This window comes from Lithobates pipiens, unplaced genomic scaffold, assembly GCF_037356315.1.
Source record: "Lithobates pipiens isolate NorthernLeopardFrog02 unplaced genomic scaffold, aLitPip1_a1.2 Scaffold_27, whole genome shotgun sequence".
NCBI classification, from domain to species: domain Eukaryota; kingdom Metazoa; phylum Chordata; class Amphibia; order Anura; family Ranidae; genus Lithobates; species Lithobates pipiens.
In genome coordinates, this window is record NW_027507788.1 from 166595924 (window position 1) to 166615336 (window position 19413).

The 19413-nt window shown below is 40.6% G+C and overlaps 1 protein-coding gene across 2 annotated transcripts in view; it reads left to right on the top strand.

Annotated features, from left to right (window-relative positions):
* The window catches only part of FLI1 (Fli-1 proto-oncogene, ETS transcription factor), a 144911-nt gene extending 125824 nt beyond the window's left edge, over positions 1-19087 (top strand). For both annotated transcript variants that reach the window (XM_077457850.1, XM_077457851.1), the window contains exons 6-9: positions 2298-2363; positions 7777-7839; positions 10232-10279; positions 13198-19087. In XM_077457850.1, the coding sequence (XP_077313976.1) occupies positions 2298-2363; positions 7777-7839; positions 10232-10279; positions 13198-13724 (704 nt within the window). In that variant the 3' untranslated portion in view covers positions 13725-19087. The remainder of the gene's footprint in view (positions 1-2297; positions 2364-7776; positions 7840-10231; positions 10280-13197) is intronic.
* The last annotated feature ends 326 nt before the right edge of the window (positions 19088-19413 follow it).

The following is a 19413-nucleotide window of genomic DNA, read 5'->3' on the forward strand; positions in this document are numbered from 1 at the left end:
GGCCCACTATGGTCAATGTGAGTAGAAAATTCATCAGTCTTGGTTTGTAAGTAGAAGTAAAAAAAATACATAGCGACTGTGGTCAGTAGGAGGAGGTGCCCCATTGTTGGTATTTGTGGGAGGAATAGAACCCCAAGATTCGTGTCATTAGAAGGAATAGTGCCCCATCATTGGTGTCAGTGGCAGGAATAGTGCTCCCCTTGTTGGAATTAGTGGGAGGTATATTGCTCCATCTTTGATGTCAGTGGGAGGAATAGCTTTCCAATGTTTATATCAGAGGAAGGAAGTATGGCTCATCATTGGTGTCAGTAGGAGGAATAGTGCCCCACTGTTGTCGTCAATGAGAGGAATTAAGTCCCCCTATTGGTGTTGATGGAGAGAATGGTGCCAGGAAGAGGAAATAATGCATTATATGATTGAGAGGAATAGTGCCCCAAGTGCCGCATAAAGGGAAGCAAAGGGCCACATCTGGCCCTCGGGCCAACGTTTGGTGCAGGGGCGCCCCCCTCCCTAATCCATGCGTCCGGCCTCTAATCTACATGCAGGGCACCGGATGCATGAATTTCTAGGAGGTTTCTCCTTTTTTTTGGAAGCCCGAGGCTCTAAATCGGCTTCAAAAAAGGGTGGGCTCAGGGGGCAAAGCACTGTGCCCTGAGCCCATCCAGTTGTGTGACAATAGCAAATTAATATTCGCTATTGTCTTCCTGCTTCTCCTCCCGGCCAATCACGAAGCGTGTCCTGAGACCTGATTGACCGAGAGGAGACGGGACCGTATTGGCTGATACTGGGGGGAGATCCTGGAGATACAGAGATGGCCATCCTCATCAGAGGGAGCGATCTCGCTCTGCATCACTGCGAACACTGGAGCTCGAACCGCGTGAGTACCACCCACAGGGGAGGGGGGTGTGCTGGGGGGGGTTATGGTTTGTTTTCACACACAAAGCCCACCTGGCATCTGTTAGCTCATAATCGATGAACAATACATACAATCATGTTTGCATCGCACAGGAGTGCATGTAATAATAGGAAGCTTTTCAGCCAAGTCAGGGCCAGTCTTCAGAGCTGTGTGTATTGGGAGTCTAATCTGATGTAGTTCTGGATTCTGAGGGAGCCAAGGGAGAACTGTGGAAAATGTGTTGTTTCCGGGGTGACCAAAAAATTCGGCATTTTTCCTGTGCAGCAGCACTTTTCTCTATGCTTTGCAGACGCTGAGCTCTAGCTTTGGCTGTCAGCCCTTGTTGTGTCAGGCTGAAAACTTTCTTTTCTTAAAACAATCTCTATTTACGTGGGTGGTGTCTGAGCCTCTGGCATTGCATCTCTAGCATATTCTAGCAATCGCCGACTCCATTAACCCACTAAATTCCAGGAGAAAAAAGGAACATTTTGGTAACAAATTTGAAAAATGTAATATTTTGGGTCAGACTTAAACTTGGAGAAACTCTTGAAATAATATTGACTTAGGGAACCCCTACCAATAATTGGTATATCTATAGCTCCCAGTACATTAGCATGGTGGTCAGTTGGAAGATTTCTTCTTACATCGGTGCCTAGTGGAAAGAATGCTCCTAGAACTATTATTGGCATCACTACTTTTATATCTGGGAGGTAGAAATTGATAATTTATCAAGGAGCTCCTAGCGACCTCTGGAGAAAATCTGGTTAGAAAGGCTAATTAGGGCATAAAGTATAATACATTTCATAACAAACATCAATTGCTGCACACATTTTAGCAGGACTAATCCTTCAGACCCTTTAAATGTGGGTCTGTCAAATTGCTACAATAACTACCCATGTTTTCTGTTTTAAAATAGGACTATAGGCAAAACTTTTCTTTTTCTGGATAGAGTAAGGGAGGGTTATAACCCATCAGATCTGTGTCCCCTCAGGGGGGTTTCCATTCACTCTCTTCCCCATAGCCAAAACATGAAGTGAACAGAAATCCCTGCAAGTTATGGGAACCCCCAATATCCACCCCCCGTTTCACCAGAACTATTGTCCACATTGGAAGATTTCCATTCTAAACTTCCCAAGACAACCCAAAATTCTGAATCTTCTTTTACTTTAACTGATAAAAGCAAACAGGACAAATAGAGGATGAATCTCCCCAACAGGGGCACAGATGCCAATAAAAACTGACAGGAGTTCTAATTCCTCTCCACTCCATCCAAAACAAACTACTTTATTTTTGAATATGTACTGAATTTACTTGTCTGCTTTACAATTCTGTTCCTCCTTACTAGGGTTAAAAAAATAAAGTTCACTATCAAACATAAACACAATATATTTGTCTTCAACAGAACCCATGTATGAGTCTGTCCGGAGATCAGGATGGGGAAATAATGTGAACTCGTCTGTTACAAAAAGTAAGTCACCTCTTTCATTTTTGAAGAAAGTCATCTGCTTATCCTTCATATATCAGATTATTATGTTAATGACGCCCAACTGCAGGCAATTTTTTTTGTAATGTTCGATAGAGTAAAGAAGTGTCAGCACCCTTTTTTTAACTGTTTCCTGTGGCCCCATAAGGGAGTTTCATCCTATTTCCTGTCCTGAAACGTGTCATCTGCACAAGAAGTGAAGGGCAATTTTCTCAGTTAAAACAAGGACAGCAATAAAATCTGACAGATTATATTTGAATTTAAAAAAAAATAAAAAATAAAGCTTTTTTTTTTTACATTGCTGCTCATGTCTCTTTTTAAAAGTAAGAGCGAAATTAAGAAATTAGTTTTCACTGCCCAAAATTTCAGCAAATATTGGTAGTTCGGCCAAATTTTGCCATTTTAGGGGAAATACATCAGAGTCAATTGGGAAGGTAAATTAAGGTGCTTTTTAGTTTTTATGTCTGTGATGGACTTTAGTTTGGTATTAAACCCAAAAATGAAAAATGTATTATGTTGCAATAATTCTCAGGTGTGGTGTCTGCATTTGTTTTTCTTTTAGTCTTTTTTCCCTTTATTTTCACCTGGTGATCCAGCCAGAAAGACCCCATACACACTATGGAACTTTTGTTGTCTGATATCCATTAGATTTACCAAAAACCGTGTAGTGCAAGGGCCTGCATATTGTTTGACCTCATATTATATGGTTTTGAATCCGAAGGAAAAAATCTACAGGAATTGTATATAGTGTGTATCCAGCTTTAGTCTATTATTTTTCAACCTACTTTAACAGGCCAAGCTGCCGAGACAAAGTAGCAGTTAGAAGGTTAAAACAAACCAATTACTAGTGACAGGGGTTGCTTACAATGATCAATTTTTATTTAAAAACTTTAGCCCCAAAATGAAAAAAAAAAAAAAAAAAACACTGTCTGCTGTAACTGCTTATAAAGTATTAGTTGTTGTTCAGCTTCAGTTTATCACATTCATCCAAATTTGTCTAATGCCTCGTACACACGGTCAGATTTTCCGACGGAAATGTTCGATACGAGTTTGTTGTTGTAAAGTCTGACTGTGTGTATACTCCATCGAACATTTGCTGTTGGAATTTCCGCCAACAAATGTTTGATAGCAGGTTCTCAAATTTTCCGCCAACAATTTTCCGACAAGTCTGTCGCACAAAACTTCACGCATGCTCTGAATCAAGCAGAAGGAGCCGCACTGGCTGTTGAACTTCCTTTTTCTCGGCTTGTCGTACTTCACCGCATTCGAGCCAACATCTTTTGAACAAAAATGCACGGTTTTGTTGTCGGAACATCTGATGTGTATGTGTGTACGCGGCATAACACCACCCTCTGCCAGACTGACAATGCTGCTGGCCAAAAGGTGTCTGCTTTACTACTCCATATTACTCCATCCAGAATGCACCCAAAGACAGAAAGTATGTTACTGACAGGATTATCAGGTCAAATAAAAGGGGAAAAAAGCCTAAAAAAAGAAAAGAAAAAAGAAAACGAATGCAGCAACCACATCTAATAATTGGTAAACTGCAATACATTACATTTTGTTTTTTTGGGTTTAATACCACTTTCAATCTTTTTTTTTTTTTTTTTTAAGCTTTGGATGAAGCATGAAGGGGTTAGACCATCTGTCACATTTTTCTTGCTGTCTATGTTCTTATTTGTCCTGATGACAGTTTTCACCAATACAGAAAATGATGGTGAATCCTTAATTTTACAGATGTCACCAGAGCAGGAGGTGAGGGGAAAAACTTCCAGTGGGGTTAACTGTCCAAGGCCCCTTTCAAACGATCGGGCTGCCTGTCTGTTTTTCAGGCGGATTGGATCGGGCTACCCAATGACCCATGAGCAAGTGGATGTCAGCAGATATGTGTCCGCCAACACCCGCCTGCCATCCAATCTGACAAGATCTGCTGAAAACAGAGGGATGGCTATACATTCACCATCTGTCCAGCGGATCAGATGAAAACGGACATGCAGTACGTTTTTAGCCGATCTCCCCATAGACAAGCGAGGCTGACAGGTCTATCTCACCACAGTGAGCGGAGGGGGACCGGTCATCCGCCTGCTCAGTGGGGGATTACTGGAGCGATCCCCACTGAGCTAGCGGAGTCAGTGAAAACGGATCTGCACCGTGTGAAAGGGGCCTAAGAGGGAATTTACTTTGAATTTGGGAGATTTCCTTTTACATCCTGAGACAGAATCAAAGTACACAAAGATCACAAAAAAATTAAAAACATGTACAACACTACATTAAATAACAACACTTGATAGATATGGAGGTTTATTTACCAAAACTGAAGAGTGCAAGATCTGGTGCAGTACTACATAGAGAACCAATCGGCTTCAAGGTTTTTTCTTTTTGGCAAAGCTTAATTGAACAAGTTAAAAGCTGACTGGCTACCATGCAGAGCTGCACCAGATTTTGATCTCTTCGGTTTTAGTAAATCAACCTCTTGGTGTTACTCAAAGCATCCTACATACCATCCCACCCCCAATAAATTGGTTTACATTGGTCAATTGCAGGGAATTAGTTGGTTGAGATGACCATGGTTCTGCCTCTCTGGTGTTGGGACCCAGCCACATAGAAATTTATAAGGCACTAATGTTTTTGTGCAGATAGGACAGTGAGATCTATGGCGATGGATGTAAACAAAACACCTGTAGGTAGTGGGTGGTAGGTTCGTTTAGGACAGGGGAAGACACAAAGGATAAATGCACTGGTTTTACATTGAACCTATCTTTTAAAGCAGGAGTTCCACCGTTTTATTTTTTTTTTAAAAGCCAGCAGCTACAAATACTGCAGCTGCTGACTTTTAAAATAAGGACACTTACTCGCCCAGCGCGCCCGCGATGTCGGCACCCGAAGCCGATCTCTCGATCGTTTCTCGGGTGCTGCCGCCGCCATCTTGGCTATGGGAATCAGGAAGTGGAGCCTTGCAGATTCATTTCCCGGTTCCCTACTGCGCATGCGCGAGTCGCGCTGCCCAATAAGGATGGTCCCCGCTGCCTCTGGGATCCGTGTGTTTCCCAGCAGACAGCAGGGGACCTGCGGAAAGGGGAGTAGATTCTGCAGAAAGGGGCGTAGATTCTGCAGATATCTATGCCGGAAGTGGGTGCAGATACCTGTACTGTACAGGTACCTGCACCACCCTCCCCCCTGAAAGGTGCCAATTGTGGCGCCGGAGGGGGGGAGGGTTCCAATGAGCGGAAGCTCCACTTTAGGGTGGAGCTCCGCTTTAAGTGATAGAATAATTTGAAGGAATGGATATATATACAGTTATACAATCAGGACCACATTTCAGGGTATAAGGGATCCTTATTCTAAGCATGTGGCCATCTGGAGGAAGTGAGGTTGTTGCTCAGTGGCACGGATCTGTCAGTCCTGTTGTCATCATATCATGGATGGACCAGAGAAGCATTGAGGATGTGGGGTCACTGAACAGCACCCTGCTTCAAAGAGATATCTACTCAGTCAGCACAGTCACCGGAGCGTAGCGGACAGCAGGGTGTCAAGCAATAGCTCTTTCCTATAAACTGACATCGTAATTCTCTGGCCACTAAAATCAGTCACACAATGCATTTCAGAATATCAGCACTAAATAAAACCACAGCCTCCAAAACAAATCCTCCTGACCTCTACAAATGAAATCATTATTATTTGAATGTACGATTAAAGCCTGACATTAAGTCAGGACTCCTTCTGCGTCTACAGATCTATGTGTGTTGTCCTCAGCGACCAATCAGCATTTTGCTATCAACCTCCAACGTTCAGCATGAAAGGGAAAAGCTGGGTAGCTGCTACAACCATCACAAAGTCTCTTAAATGTTGGCGTTTCTTTAATGCTGCTGATGCTATGGTCTCATATTTTTCTGCATATTAAAATGTCAACACTTTTTTTTGATCCGAGTTATGTTGACGCGCCATCTGCTGCAAGGGATGCTGTATGAGGCAGTTTACAGCTATACACTTATTTTCAGTGACAACGCCCAGAGATATTCTGTTGTTAGCTGGTAAAAAGCAGCTATAACATTCACATTATTCTCTAGACCAAAATTGACACATCTAGTAAAAAAAAAAGTAAGATATACAAGTAGATACTCATCTATCATCTGATCACCCAAGGTGTCTCTGCTGGCTGATGGTTGCCTAAGCTTGAACATTTGTGTCCTATGGCTATTTATGGGGCTGCACGCTGCACAAACCCTGGATTATGAGTAAAAACAGCAATAGCCATAAAAAGGCAGGCAGGGGGCATTAAGTACTGTTCTAAACAGGGAAATTGGGGGGGAGTGGGTTCTAAGAGTGGTGATTCCAGTAAATTTGTGTTGGGAGGGGGAGGAAGATTTGTGCTAGGAGAAGAGATTGGGGGGGGGGGGGGGGAGAGAAGATGTGTACTAGGAGGGAAAATTTTTAGGAGCAGGGGGGATTTGGGAAATGGGGAGACAAAGATTTGTGCTCAGAGAGACAATTTCAGCGGGGGGGGGGGGGGGGATGGATTTGTACTGGGAGTAGAAGAAACCTATGCTTAAGGGGCAAGCATGCCAAATAAGCGCTCAGTGTTTTTGTGGGGAAAGTTTCACTGACACATAATGCTCATACATTTTGGGGAGGGGTGGGTACAGTTTGGCATGTTCACCCTGGGCTCTAGATGACCTTGTCCCAGCATTACCTATCGGCATATCTTCGGAGTGTGGGAGGAGTAAAGACGAGCTAGTACAGGAAGGGTGCGCAAACTCCAAGTAGATAGTGTCCTGGTGGGGATTTGAACTGAAGACCCTAGTCCTACAGAACAGAAGCAGTAAACACTAAGCCACTGTACAGTTTACTACTTACTTCACAGGGAGACCATACAAGAGCAATAACCACATAAATAATACACTATACAGCCAAAGTATTTGGACGCTACTCCAAATAATTGAGTTCAGGTGTCTTAGCCACACTGAGGTTCATCAAATGAAATACATTGCCTTCCAATATCCATTACCAAACATTGGCAGTAGAATGGATCATACACCTTTGGATCAAATGGAATAGCTATTGCAATTCAAGCCTTGTCCAACATCAGCATGACCCTCCAAATGTTCTTATGGCTAAATGGGCACACATTCCAACAGTCATACCCCAAAATCTTGTGGAAAACCATCCTGGAAGAGTGGAGGATGCTATATAGTCACATAGTGGGGGGCAGCTGCATATTAATGGGCATGGCTTAGGCATGGGATATTCACCAAGATGTTATAGGCGAGATGGTCAAGTGTCCATACACTTTTGGCTGACAAGTATGACTCTTTTACTCCTGTAATTACAGCTGGCATAATGAAGTATGTTAGATTGCAGTTTATACCTTGTGTAATGTAATGATGTGTTACATTTACAGGTCCTCCAGTTGGGGGAACACAAAATGTGAATACAAAAGCAGAACAGCAACGCCCACAGCCAGGTACTACTCTCCGCAACATGATATGAGACTGTATAATGCAGAGGTGGAAGAATGCATCAGAGACTGATGTCTTAGTATTTATTTGCACATCAGTCAAGGGGTCTGCTTATAGTATGGAGTGGTTACTAAAAATCCACTGGACACCAAAGTGTTACTCCACACTGCACCTGCAATCTACAACCCATTTATAAAATGCAGACTGTGGTTTGGAGTCCACTGTGACCTGCAGAGGTCTAAGCGAATAACACTGCAGAGATAGCCCCACAATTAGAAGTGAGCACAGTCACATGACCATGTAGATAAAAAAGTGTCACATGACTATATCGTCTTCTTCTCCCCTTTTTTTTTTTACATTTTTGTTTCATTAATTGAAAAGGGATCCACTTGCTTTGGGGCATAAGGCCCATTTGTATGGCACAGCGCTGTGCTTCTAAAATATGCTGTTTTTTTAAAGCATTGGCAAGAAAACACAGCTGCTTCAAAAGTGGGACTCTTGGAGGTTCTCCACACAGCTAGTTAGGTTACATGCTCTACCACAGGTTGGACAATAAAGCTTTTTGTTTATGGTTGTACAGGGGCAGTACAGTTAGGACAGCTCTAGGACCCATAGACACCACATACAGCCACTTATTTAATTTTGTTTGCCTTTTTATTGGTTGAACTAGATGGACTTGTGTCTTTTTTTCAACCAGTCTAACTATATAACCTATTGTTATTGGGCTACGTTAGAGAAGAGGCGGGACCAGCATGCACATTGATAGCGGTAATAAGAAGCCTGTATCAGGCAAGAAAATTATTTGCACAAAAATGGCAATTACCGACCCCTCCAACCCCGGAAGATTGGGAGAAAACTATGAACGAGGTAGTATGGTTAGAAAAAGCAATTTTAACTAAACAAGGAAACTATGGCAAGTTCATTAAGATATGGAGTCTTTGAATGCAAAAAATGAATACCCCTAGTTAAAGGATAATCCCTAAGCAGTACCTAAATAGGGAGGTCAAAATAGTGGATATATAGTATAATGAAAATGAATATGGGGGGGGGGAGTAGGGAAAGGGGGGGGGGGGATAAAAGGAAAATGTGTAAAATGTTGTTTACTTGTCTGGTTGATGATAATGGCAAATTTAAGATTTTATTTTATGTGGTATTGTACAATGGATTTAAAAAAAAAAAAAAAAAAAACCCACTATATAACTTATTGATACGGCTGTATGTGGTTGTGCACTAGCACCTGCAATGACGCATGCTCTTAACGCAGATAGTTTGCATAGAATTGCTTCGGCATTCCCAAGTGAACTGCCTACAGGCACACCTTCTAATGCATCTCATTGTCATTTATGCAGGCTCTGTGCGCTGGTTATTCGCTTTCCAGGAATTTGTTTAGTTTGTTGCAATGTAATAGAATATTTACAATTTAGGTTTATATTTGTAATATAAATAACCAGCAAACAGAAAACTAAAAATAGTCAATAGTCCTTTGTCATGCGGAATTGCATGACAAAGAAAATCAGATTGTTTTCAATGGTGCCTTTTCACATGAATGCAACTCTGTGCGGTATGATTTTGGAAAAAAAGGTCCCTGTACTACTTTGGCCTGATATACAGTGCAATTTGGCACCATAGAATGTGCAAACCACATCCAAAGTGCAACCAAGACGCAACAAAGATGCACTACAAAATCGCATTGAAAATCAGATCAAAATTGCATCGCAGTAATGTTAACTAAACCTAAAGCTGCAATCTGACAAAAAGTGATCTGCGAAGATCCCTCCTACACTTTAGGTTTACTGACCAGCCTATCCCTGTGTCTAAGCACCGTGGGAAGGGGTTTCCTAAATGTAGCTATATGCCAGTAGAATTTTGTTCAAAAATCTTTGTTTTTGGAACATTCGTTTCGTTATCTAATGGTTGACTGGGTCAAATCAACAATTGTTAGTGACCGTAGTAACCAAAAAAATGCAAAGGGGCGGAATGGTCAATTTTCCTCAAATGAACAAGATTCTAACTGTGAATGTGGTTTTCAGGTAAAATCATACATATTATAAGTAGCAGGCCTGAGTAAAATTTTAAAGGCTTTTGAATTAAATTCGTTGATTCAATGATAGCACGATTGAATGTTCTGATGAACGATTTTTCAGATTCCCCATAGGAATGTTCGATCAAAAATCGAACCAGATATGACCAATTTAAACCTACACCGACATTAAATCCTTGTTTGCATAGGAACCGCACTGTGAGGGCCGGTTTACACCGGGAATTGCACAGGAACACACGGTGTGATTTACATGCGCAATAAATAAGAAAAATGTGGCACAGAAAATATACAGCATATCTAGCTGCAGAGACCACAATGCAGAATACAGATTTCACATTATCTATTTTTCTTTTTAGATCCCTACCAAATACTGGGACCCACCAGCAGCAGGCTAGCAAATCCAGGTGAGAAAAACAACTTTATGTCAACATAAATGAAAAGCAAGTTTCTATACTTTCAACAGGCAGAATGTTTACTATAAAATGACTATAAAGCGCGCAATGAAATATATGTTAATCTTTAACAGTAAAATTTACACTGTGGTTGGCATTTCAGCATTCAAATTTATAATTCAAATCATAGAACCCACAAGCAAAGCTGTACAGCCATACTTAGCATTGCATTCTTGTGTAGACACTGCCCCCTAGTGGATGCTTTGGTTTATGCAGACACATTCTAAAAAATGGTTCTATGCATGGGCAATAACAGTGTGTCCATAAAATATCAATTCCTTAAAGTGGAAGTAAACCCATCGATTTAAACAGTTTAAAAAAAAAGGCATGCAGGGAATGCTAACTGCACATTGGCTGTGCTCTCAGCCAAACTATCAAACCATCCAATGGCTGGTGTCATAACGAATCACATGTGCAGCACCATTGCAGTTGAAGATTAAACAGAGGCAAAGATGGCAGCTTCCTTGGCTGAAAACGATAGGGGAGTTTACTTCCACTTTAAATGTTAAAAAGGAGACCTGTCAATCTCACACATACAGAAATGTGTTTGTGTGCTTCAGAAGGAAGCAGCTTACAGCAGTGAAAAAGACAGCTAATAAAGTAAATGGCACAACTTTTCATTTGGCATAAACATTTCCACTGATTTTCGTTGAGGTTTAATTAAAAAAACAAAACTCTAATTTCATCCCATCATGCTGAAATTCACGGATCATCCTGCAGAATACTCTGCAGAGCACAGTACACTGCAATTGTTCTTTTTCCTTTGCCATTTGTTTTCAATCAGCCCAAAAGTGGAAGCTCCACTTGTTTGCTCCACCCCCCGCTGACACATTTGGCAACTTTCGGGGGGGCGGTACCTGTTTTTGACAAGTTCAGCCCCCCTCCTCCTTCCCCCGCCGCCGGGCCATTCACAAAGCAGAGCATGCTTGGCGCATGCACAGTAGGGAACCGGCTGTGAAGCTGCAGGGCTTCACTGCCAGTTTCCTTAGAAGGAATGGCGGCAGCAAGAAATCAGCTAATTGGCCAGAATAATCATTTATTCTGGTCATTGAAATTAAGCAATGCTCAAGTGCTTTACCCACCTAGGTTTAAAACACACGTTTACACGTGTCAGGCAATTTTCTGCCAAAATGCTGCTGCTCCTGGACATGCTGGCAGTGGGTTTAACTTCTGCCTCTAAATGCCTATTTGTGCATGGACACATAGGCCAACCCTGAGAGGGTTTAAAGGCAGATAAAAAAAAAAAAAGAAAAAAAAAAAAAAAAAAAAAGACAGACTTCCCTAAAAGCAGAGTTTTTAATGCCCAGTGTGCATGAGGCCTAAGTCCTTTATACAGATTACTTTTGATTCTGCAATTTACTATTTACCTTTCACTGAACTCCCTGTATGCTTATAATATTATTATAATATGATTCATTATTATAATATAATTAAGCTGCAAGCAAAAAAAGTGACCAGTGATTACTCCCAAACTATTTACACATACTGTATATTCAAATAGCTTGGGCGTGATCACTTTGCTTGAAGAAGCGCTGAGGTCAGTGTGAAACGCACGCGTCCCCTCCTGGGTTTGGACACCCTGTCTTTTTTGGCTATCATTTGCTATATTGTAATAAAATCGTTTGATTGTTCCTGTGGTGTACAGCTTGTTCTTTTCTTTCTATTGATCACTTTTTTGCTTGCAGATTATTAATTCATTGTTTATAGCTGGTGCAGCATTTTTTTTTAAATTTATATTATAAGATGACCATTAACATAAAAAACACAGAAATTGTGTTATTTTAATTACAAACTCTTCAAATGCAGTTAAATTGGAACCCCAACCAAAACATTTTTACATTTCAAAGGGTAATGGTCAACCTAAAAAGCCTAAATTGTCACCTGAAAGATTCTGCCGATCTCTGTGGCTTTAGGTGCCGGCTGATGGAGTTTGTCAACTCTCCCAACGTGGAATGAACAAACAAGTTAGCTGCAATCATGGTGGCAAATGCCCCAGTGGCAATAAAGACCTCACAGTTCTTCCCACTTTACGCTATCCAATGCTGAAAAAAACCAAAAACATTTTGAACAAATAACTTGGTTTCTCTTCAATGACTGACATTAGCTGAAAGCTTTATTGCTCCAGGACAAGATCACAAAAGAGTCCCCCTAGACCGAGCCTCACTATGAGATGTTTCACCCAAAAAAAGAGCCAAGGGCTTGCACACAGCATAGTGTGCAAAAAAACTCATGAAAAAAAACATGTACATTGATATGTATTTACATGCAAATTTTTAGTGCATTGTTCTGAGCATTACATCCATAGATGTGCGTTTTTCCTGTGTTTTGCCTATTAGCAGTCTTACTTTTACTTACATTGTGTTTATGCATGTTTATTTGCAATTTAGATACATTTATATGCATTGTGGGAAAAATCAAGACAGCTTCTTATTTCCACACAGCTCTGCACTGTACACGACACCAGCATTTGGGTGTGAACAAAGCTCATAGAAAGCAATGGTTTTCTGCCTTACCTTGCAGCGATCTGCTTTCTTCTAGTGCAGAAAGACACAGGTCTTTGCATGTAGTGTGAACTCCTTTTTTATCTTCTCCTGGAGCAATAAAGCTTTGTAAAGACAGTTGTCATTGGAGAGCATCCAACTTGTTTATTCAAAACATTTTTAAATTTGGATAGAGTAAGGTGTGGAACACTGCAATGTCTTTAGAGGCACTTGTCACCATAACTGATGGCGAGGGGAACAGTTATTACTGGAATATGAGGTGATATCTTCCAGTGTGGAAAATTGTGGAGATGTCCTCCACAGAAATGAAGTGGACTTGATTATTTAAAAGTTCTTCTTTAACATGCCATTCTCTTTTGTCTCCCACAGGCAGCGGCCAGATCCAGCTGTGGCAGTTTCTCCTAGAGTTGCTCTCAGACAGTGCCAACGCTAACTGTATCACCTGGGAGGGCACCAATGGGGAGTTTAAAATGACAGACCCTGACGAGGTGGCACGGAGATGGGGTGAGCGGAAAAGCAAACCCAACATGAACTATGACAAGTTAAGCCGGGCGCTGAGATACTACTATGACAAAAATATTATGACTAAGGTTCACGGCAAACGTTATGCCTACAAATTTGACTTTCATGGGATTGCTCAAGCCCTGCAGCCTCATCCCACCGAAACATCTATGTACAAGTATCCATCGGAATTCTCATATATGCCACCTTACCACACTCACCAACAGAAGGTTAACTTTGTCCCGTCACACCCTTCATCTATGCCAGTAACATCATCTGGCTTTTTTGGACCAACTTCACCATACTGGAGTTCACAGAATGCAAACATCTACCAAAACCCGGGCCTTCGGCATCCTAACAGTCATGTCCAGCCACACCTGGGAAGCTTCTATTAGACTTATGCCACCATGTGTCCTAACTCAGTTGGCGGCTCTTCCTTGACATACATCTCATTGTTGTGGACAAAATCCCCAAATCACCTTGGAGTCCAGAGTGAACAAGCTTGATACCATATCAGTATTAATTTTAAATTTTCTTTCTCCTCGTTGTTGAAGTCGAATGTGACCTCCGTGAGCCAGTATTAGTTCAAGCTGCCGGGAATCTGCTTGAACCCTAGGATGTGATATGGAAATGTAACCAGCACACAAAGAGAGGATCTAACCAAGAAAATCCTAATATACTATTTTAAATTTTGACATTTATGTCAGCATGTTTTGACATTTGAACTTATATATTCTCAGATGCACTGGATGGCACAGGGATAGTCTTTAAAGCTGACTGGAATAACAGCATAAGGACAGTAATAAGAGCCGTACTTATTACCTATTGGAGTACACAATATTCCAGCAGCTATTGTCACTGTATACAGCGCAGGAAGATTAACTCAAGGTAGCGCTTTAAGAACACAGTCCACTCACTAATTCTTCTTTTAGGGGTTTCCTTGCCCACATTTATAAAAAAAAAAGGAGTTTATAACACTTATGTTATATGCATGGCAACCAATAAGCTTCTATCTTCAGCTTCTTTAGTTAAGCTTTGAAAAAGAAAGTCAGAAGCTGATTGGTTGCCAATACACAGCGGTCTCAGTTTTGATAAATTCTCCTAATTTCTCATGCAGGGATTCACCCACAAAACACAATCAGCCTCCTCGCTTGCTCTTGCCTTGGCACCGTTCTGGCCCACAGGCTTAGACCCTTGACTTTTCCTCCAGACAGTACTTAAAAAACCTGTGCACACATGCACCTCTGCTCACTCCCTTGCACCACATGGACAACTTGGGGGGGGGGGGGGGCTTAATTATAGTCATGCATCTCATAAGGGCTGTGCACACCTGCCCAGTTAGGGTGCTTTACCCCCCCACGTTTCTACAAAGACTCCAGGTCCCAAACCACGTTTAACTCATTTCCAAAGAAACTAAAAATTCTGTTTCCTCCCAATCACATGTGCACCTTGGAGCCTTTCAATCTGCTGACTTGAGAATTCTGGGTGACACAAAATCCTTTTTATACTGTGACAGGGCATCATATTGCCACATAGTCAATCTATACTAACAATAGCTATAATAAATAAAAGGTCCTTTTAAGCTTTCTTTAGTCCTTCAAAAAGAGATGCAGGTTGAATAGCGCCTAGAGAATAAAAAGGGAGGCTATCGTTTTCAGTGAGGATATGCAACTACTATTAGAACATTTTTGAAAAATCCAAAAAAGTAAAGTCAAGACCAAGAAGCCTTTAGAAAACAAGGAGTTGCCCTGTAAACGTAAATATATCCAAAATAAATTATTGGCCCAATTGGATGACCTGAATAATTAGAAGTGGCACCTATAACAAAACATCCATATGCAAAAAAAATAAACAATTTATTATGCATACATATTATTTTTGTGTTAATTTTTGCATTAAAGATGTTTTATTATAGGCTTTGTTTTTTTACTTTTTTTTAACATTCCTGTTTGGAACATTTATTGTTGACTTATTGGAGCGTTAATCAGGTTTGGATATTTTGTCTGAACAATGCTTTTTGTTGACATGGATGTCAATACTTGTTTAAACACTAGTAGCTGTACAAACCTCAGCCCCAAATGTGTATGTTTAAACTTAAAAAATACATTAAAAAAAGGGACAAGAAAAAAACCTGAACTAGGAACTAATAAAGATATATAAATTTGCAGTATAGTGAAAGTGCTTGAAAATAACCAAAACTTTTTTGGCATAAAGTATGAAAAGGTTAGAGTCTCTGTCTTTTTTAGTAATTTTCAGCTTGGGAAATTTGGCTTCTACTTCTCCAGATAACCATTGCAACCAGGACAGAGAGTGATCTGAAAGTCACTTTTCAGCTCCTGCCCGAACGGGAATAGAGGGCTAATTTTCCAATAGGGACACTTGCCCTGGTGACAAATGTCTTAAGAAGGAAGAGGAGAATTTTCTCTCCTTGTTGCTTCTCTCAGACAGGAAGTCAAAGATAATCTCCAGAATGGGACATGGACAGGAAAAATATACTGAGAAAGGTTTTATTTTTACTACCCAATAAAGGAAATACAGTTGACTAAAATTGGGCTAAACTATACAAATGAACTCTGATAGGATCGTAAACGTTAATGCTACAACTGAACTCCAGGATAAGCAAATATTCCAAGAATACAGAGGTATGTGTATTCTTACTTGAATCTTGGTGTGCTTTGTGTATTTCCTTCAGATCTGTGCAGTAATCCAGGGTGAAATGTTTCCTCTGTGGCAGAGCTTCCTGTAGTAAGAACCGGTGACTGCAAGTCTCTCTTCTTGTGCAGAGTGACTGGTCTGGTCTCCACCCCTCCTGTAGTTTTCTGCAAGAAGCCTGTAGTGGGCAGGCTTGCTGGGTCCCCCCCCCCCCCCCCCCCACAGCTCTGCTCTCTGCACAGTGATATTGATGTCACATCTACAAGGTAATATCTGGGTTTTTTAATAGTCATACTGTAAGATACCTCAGTCTTAGCAGCAGCATGCCATGCCATGGCCAGTAGGCGAGTACAGCTACAGACCACATCTGGATGTAAGCAGTAGCATCTCCACAGTGGTGTGACTCCTTGTCTTGTCAATGCTATAGCTCTACAATTTGCAAAACTCAAACTTCCTTCTGAATGTAGCTCTGGGTATGGCTCAGAGGTGTGCGTCAGACTGCTGTTTATTGCCGTCTCTGTTGTTTATTGGAAGTCCAAAATTTTACAGCTGTCACCACAACAGGAAGAGAGGTGAACTCTTCCAATGCGGACATCTGTTAGGGTGACAACAGTAAGAAGGGATTTCCTTTCGCTTTCTGTTGTGTCTCAAACTAAGTAAATACACAAAGTTTAAACCTAATAAAAGTTTTGGCTTTCGATCTACTCTTCGGTGTTCTTGTAAAATTTAGTTTAAGGCAGTGAGAGTGTGCAAATATAGTAAAGCCTTGGATAGCAAACATAATTAGTTCCCAGAAACATGCTTGTAATCCAAAGCAATTGTGTATCAAAGCAAATTTCCTCATAAGAAATAATGAAACCTCAGATGATTTGTTCCACAACCATTTATTCGTAAATCCTTCAGTTTATAATCCATATAAAAAGATTATAGCAATGTGATGGGTTGTGTAACCATGAAAAGCCAATCCACAAATGGAAGCCTCCACCAGGGGATTAGAAGCAAAATCCAGCAGGAGCTCCAGAGTATAAAAGAGAAAAGAGAGGCGTCTTTAAGTGTAGCAGTATGGTTACATTTAATGAAGGGACAACATTTAGCAACTCACATGGTTGAGGATTAAAAGAGGCACATCTAAGTACGTAGGCATCTGGGGTAAAGCTGTCCACATAGACCGCCTGCTGCACCGCCGGCTCTCATCGCTGTCAGTTTACAATCCTGACCGGGAAGACTACCCTGTAGTAGAGAGATCTGAAAGCGAGGCCTGAACTGCTTGTGGAGCTCAGCGTGGAAGATACAACATCAGTGGGGACGCAGAGGGTGGTCTATGTGGACAGCTTTACCCTGGATGCCTACATACTTAGATGTGCCTCTTTTAATCATCAACAGATAGAGAAAATGAATCTCCCAGTAATGAAAACCTGACAAAGGGTCTAACCTTTTTCTACTCCATCCACAATGTAAAAACAAATCTTTCACATACACTTCCTGCTAATGCGGAGGTCACAGCACTGCAGTAATCAAGCGGACACTAAAAAATCTCTACAAAAGAAGAGAGACGCTGAAAAAGGAGCAAATTCACAAGAATTTGTTTATTGAATAAAATAAAACCAATGCTTTTCAATGGCCTTCGCTTCTTCAGGGCTTAACCATATGGTTTGTATTTAGGGCTTGTTCACACCAGATGCAGTCCAATTCATTTTTATTCTGCATCAAAAAAAATGAACAATGTTTAACATGTGGGGGGGGGGGGGGGGGGGTCCTAGTTCTCACCATTGCAATACGTTCCAGTGCAGTCAAAAGCAGAACTTGTTGCATTTTCTTTCTGGATAGCTCACATCTGGAAAGTGGTAAAATGCTTAAAAACGCACCAGAACACACATGTCCTCAATTGTGAAAGGGATTGAATGTATCAAAAAACACACCAGAGAGTTTTAGAAATTGTGGTGTAAACCAGACCTGGGCAAGGTTTGTTAAAATATCTGTTCTAAGGCTGAAAAGACCAAAGTCATTTTTATCCTCACATTATCATCATTACATCACATCGCTATTACCTCAGTTTTTACCCTCACAGCAGGCATTTAAAAAAATCTTGTCTGGAGTATGAACCATACAGTTAGGCCCCAGAAAAAGGGTGAAGCATCTCCCCTGAAAACATGTTGGTTCTATTTTTTAGATAAACTTTTCAATTCAATATCAGTTTTAAACTGTTTAACCATTGGTACCAGACAGTGTTAACTTTATGCCTAAAAGCACATTACCCGTTGAGCAAACCGTTTACCACCATTGGAGAGGCAGCAGCCTAAGATCACAATTAGGTAATTTTTCACTGTGCCTTTATTGTAGATTTACCTCCTCATAGGAGGACTAACTTTTGGATCTACACAAATAATCCCTTAATTTATATTAGTCCAGCGCTACCAAACACATCAACCAAATCTATGAAATTAGGAAGACAAGCCATGAGCTCCTGGTGCCAATTGTAATATGTGTGGTTTAATTTAAGAAAAAAAAAAAAATGCAGTTTGCCAAAAAGATTTTAAAATTACCAAAATGAATCCTTGTATCAAAATGTTCCCCTTCCTTCCATGTAGCAGGCTGTTATTCCTTGTATCCCTGTATTTTGTGTTCACTATTTCATCCAACAGACTTTTCTTAAGGTTTGAACAAAGGACCAAACAAAAACAGACAGAAGATATTGAGGTGGGACCAATATAGTAATGAGATTCCCCACCCCGAGCGATTCACAAACGCTGAGCGTTTGTCAGTACAGCATTCACGAGTAACGGGACAATTTTACTGTATAAATTATGAATTATTTTCCTATATTTCACATAATGAACTGACTTGCTGTGGGCAAAAGCAGCTCCCTCAGAAGTTAAGATATATACAAAGCTTATAAACTAACGAGTAGACCTCGGTCACAAAAATGCATTTTTGTTTTTGTTTCTTTTTCTTACAGAATTGAATTTTGTACAGATGGGTTTTTTTTCAGTTATTTTTCTAATCTCCTGAGCGTTTTGTACATTTTAGCTTTTTACCTTTGTACTGATATCTGTTACTCTTTGCATTGCAAAACAAAATGTAAATAAAGTTATTTTCATATCCTGAAGTGAATTTCCTGTGAAAACTGAACTGCAGGCTCAATCCATGATTTAATGAAGAACAGACGTGGTTATTAAAATGCAATTGAGATTCATCATTACCAAACTAAAGCAGAACTAAAACAAGATGTAAAGTCAAATTTCACTTGAATATACAGTATAATGCTGGTTACTAATTTTAAGAACTTATAACTTGTACCTATGTAACCCTTCGTGCTGTAGCTACCTCTGTATGGATAACGTAATACTGTATCAAAATTCCCATCAATATCCACAAATTAGCCAGGTTCTGAGAATAAGCAATACTTACTTTATTTTTACAGTTTAAAAACCA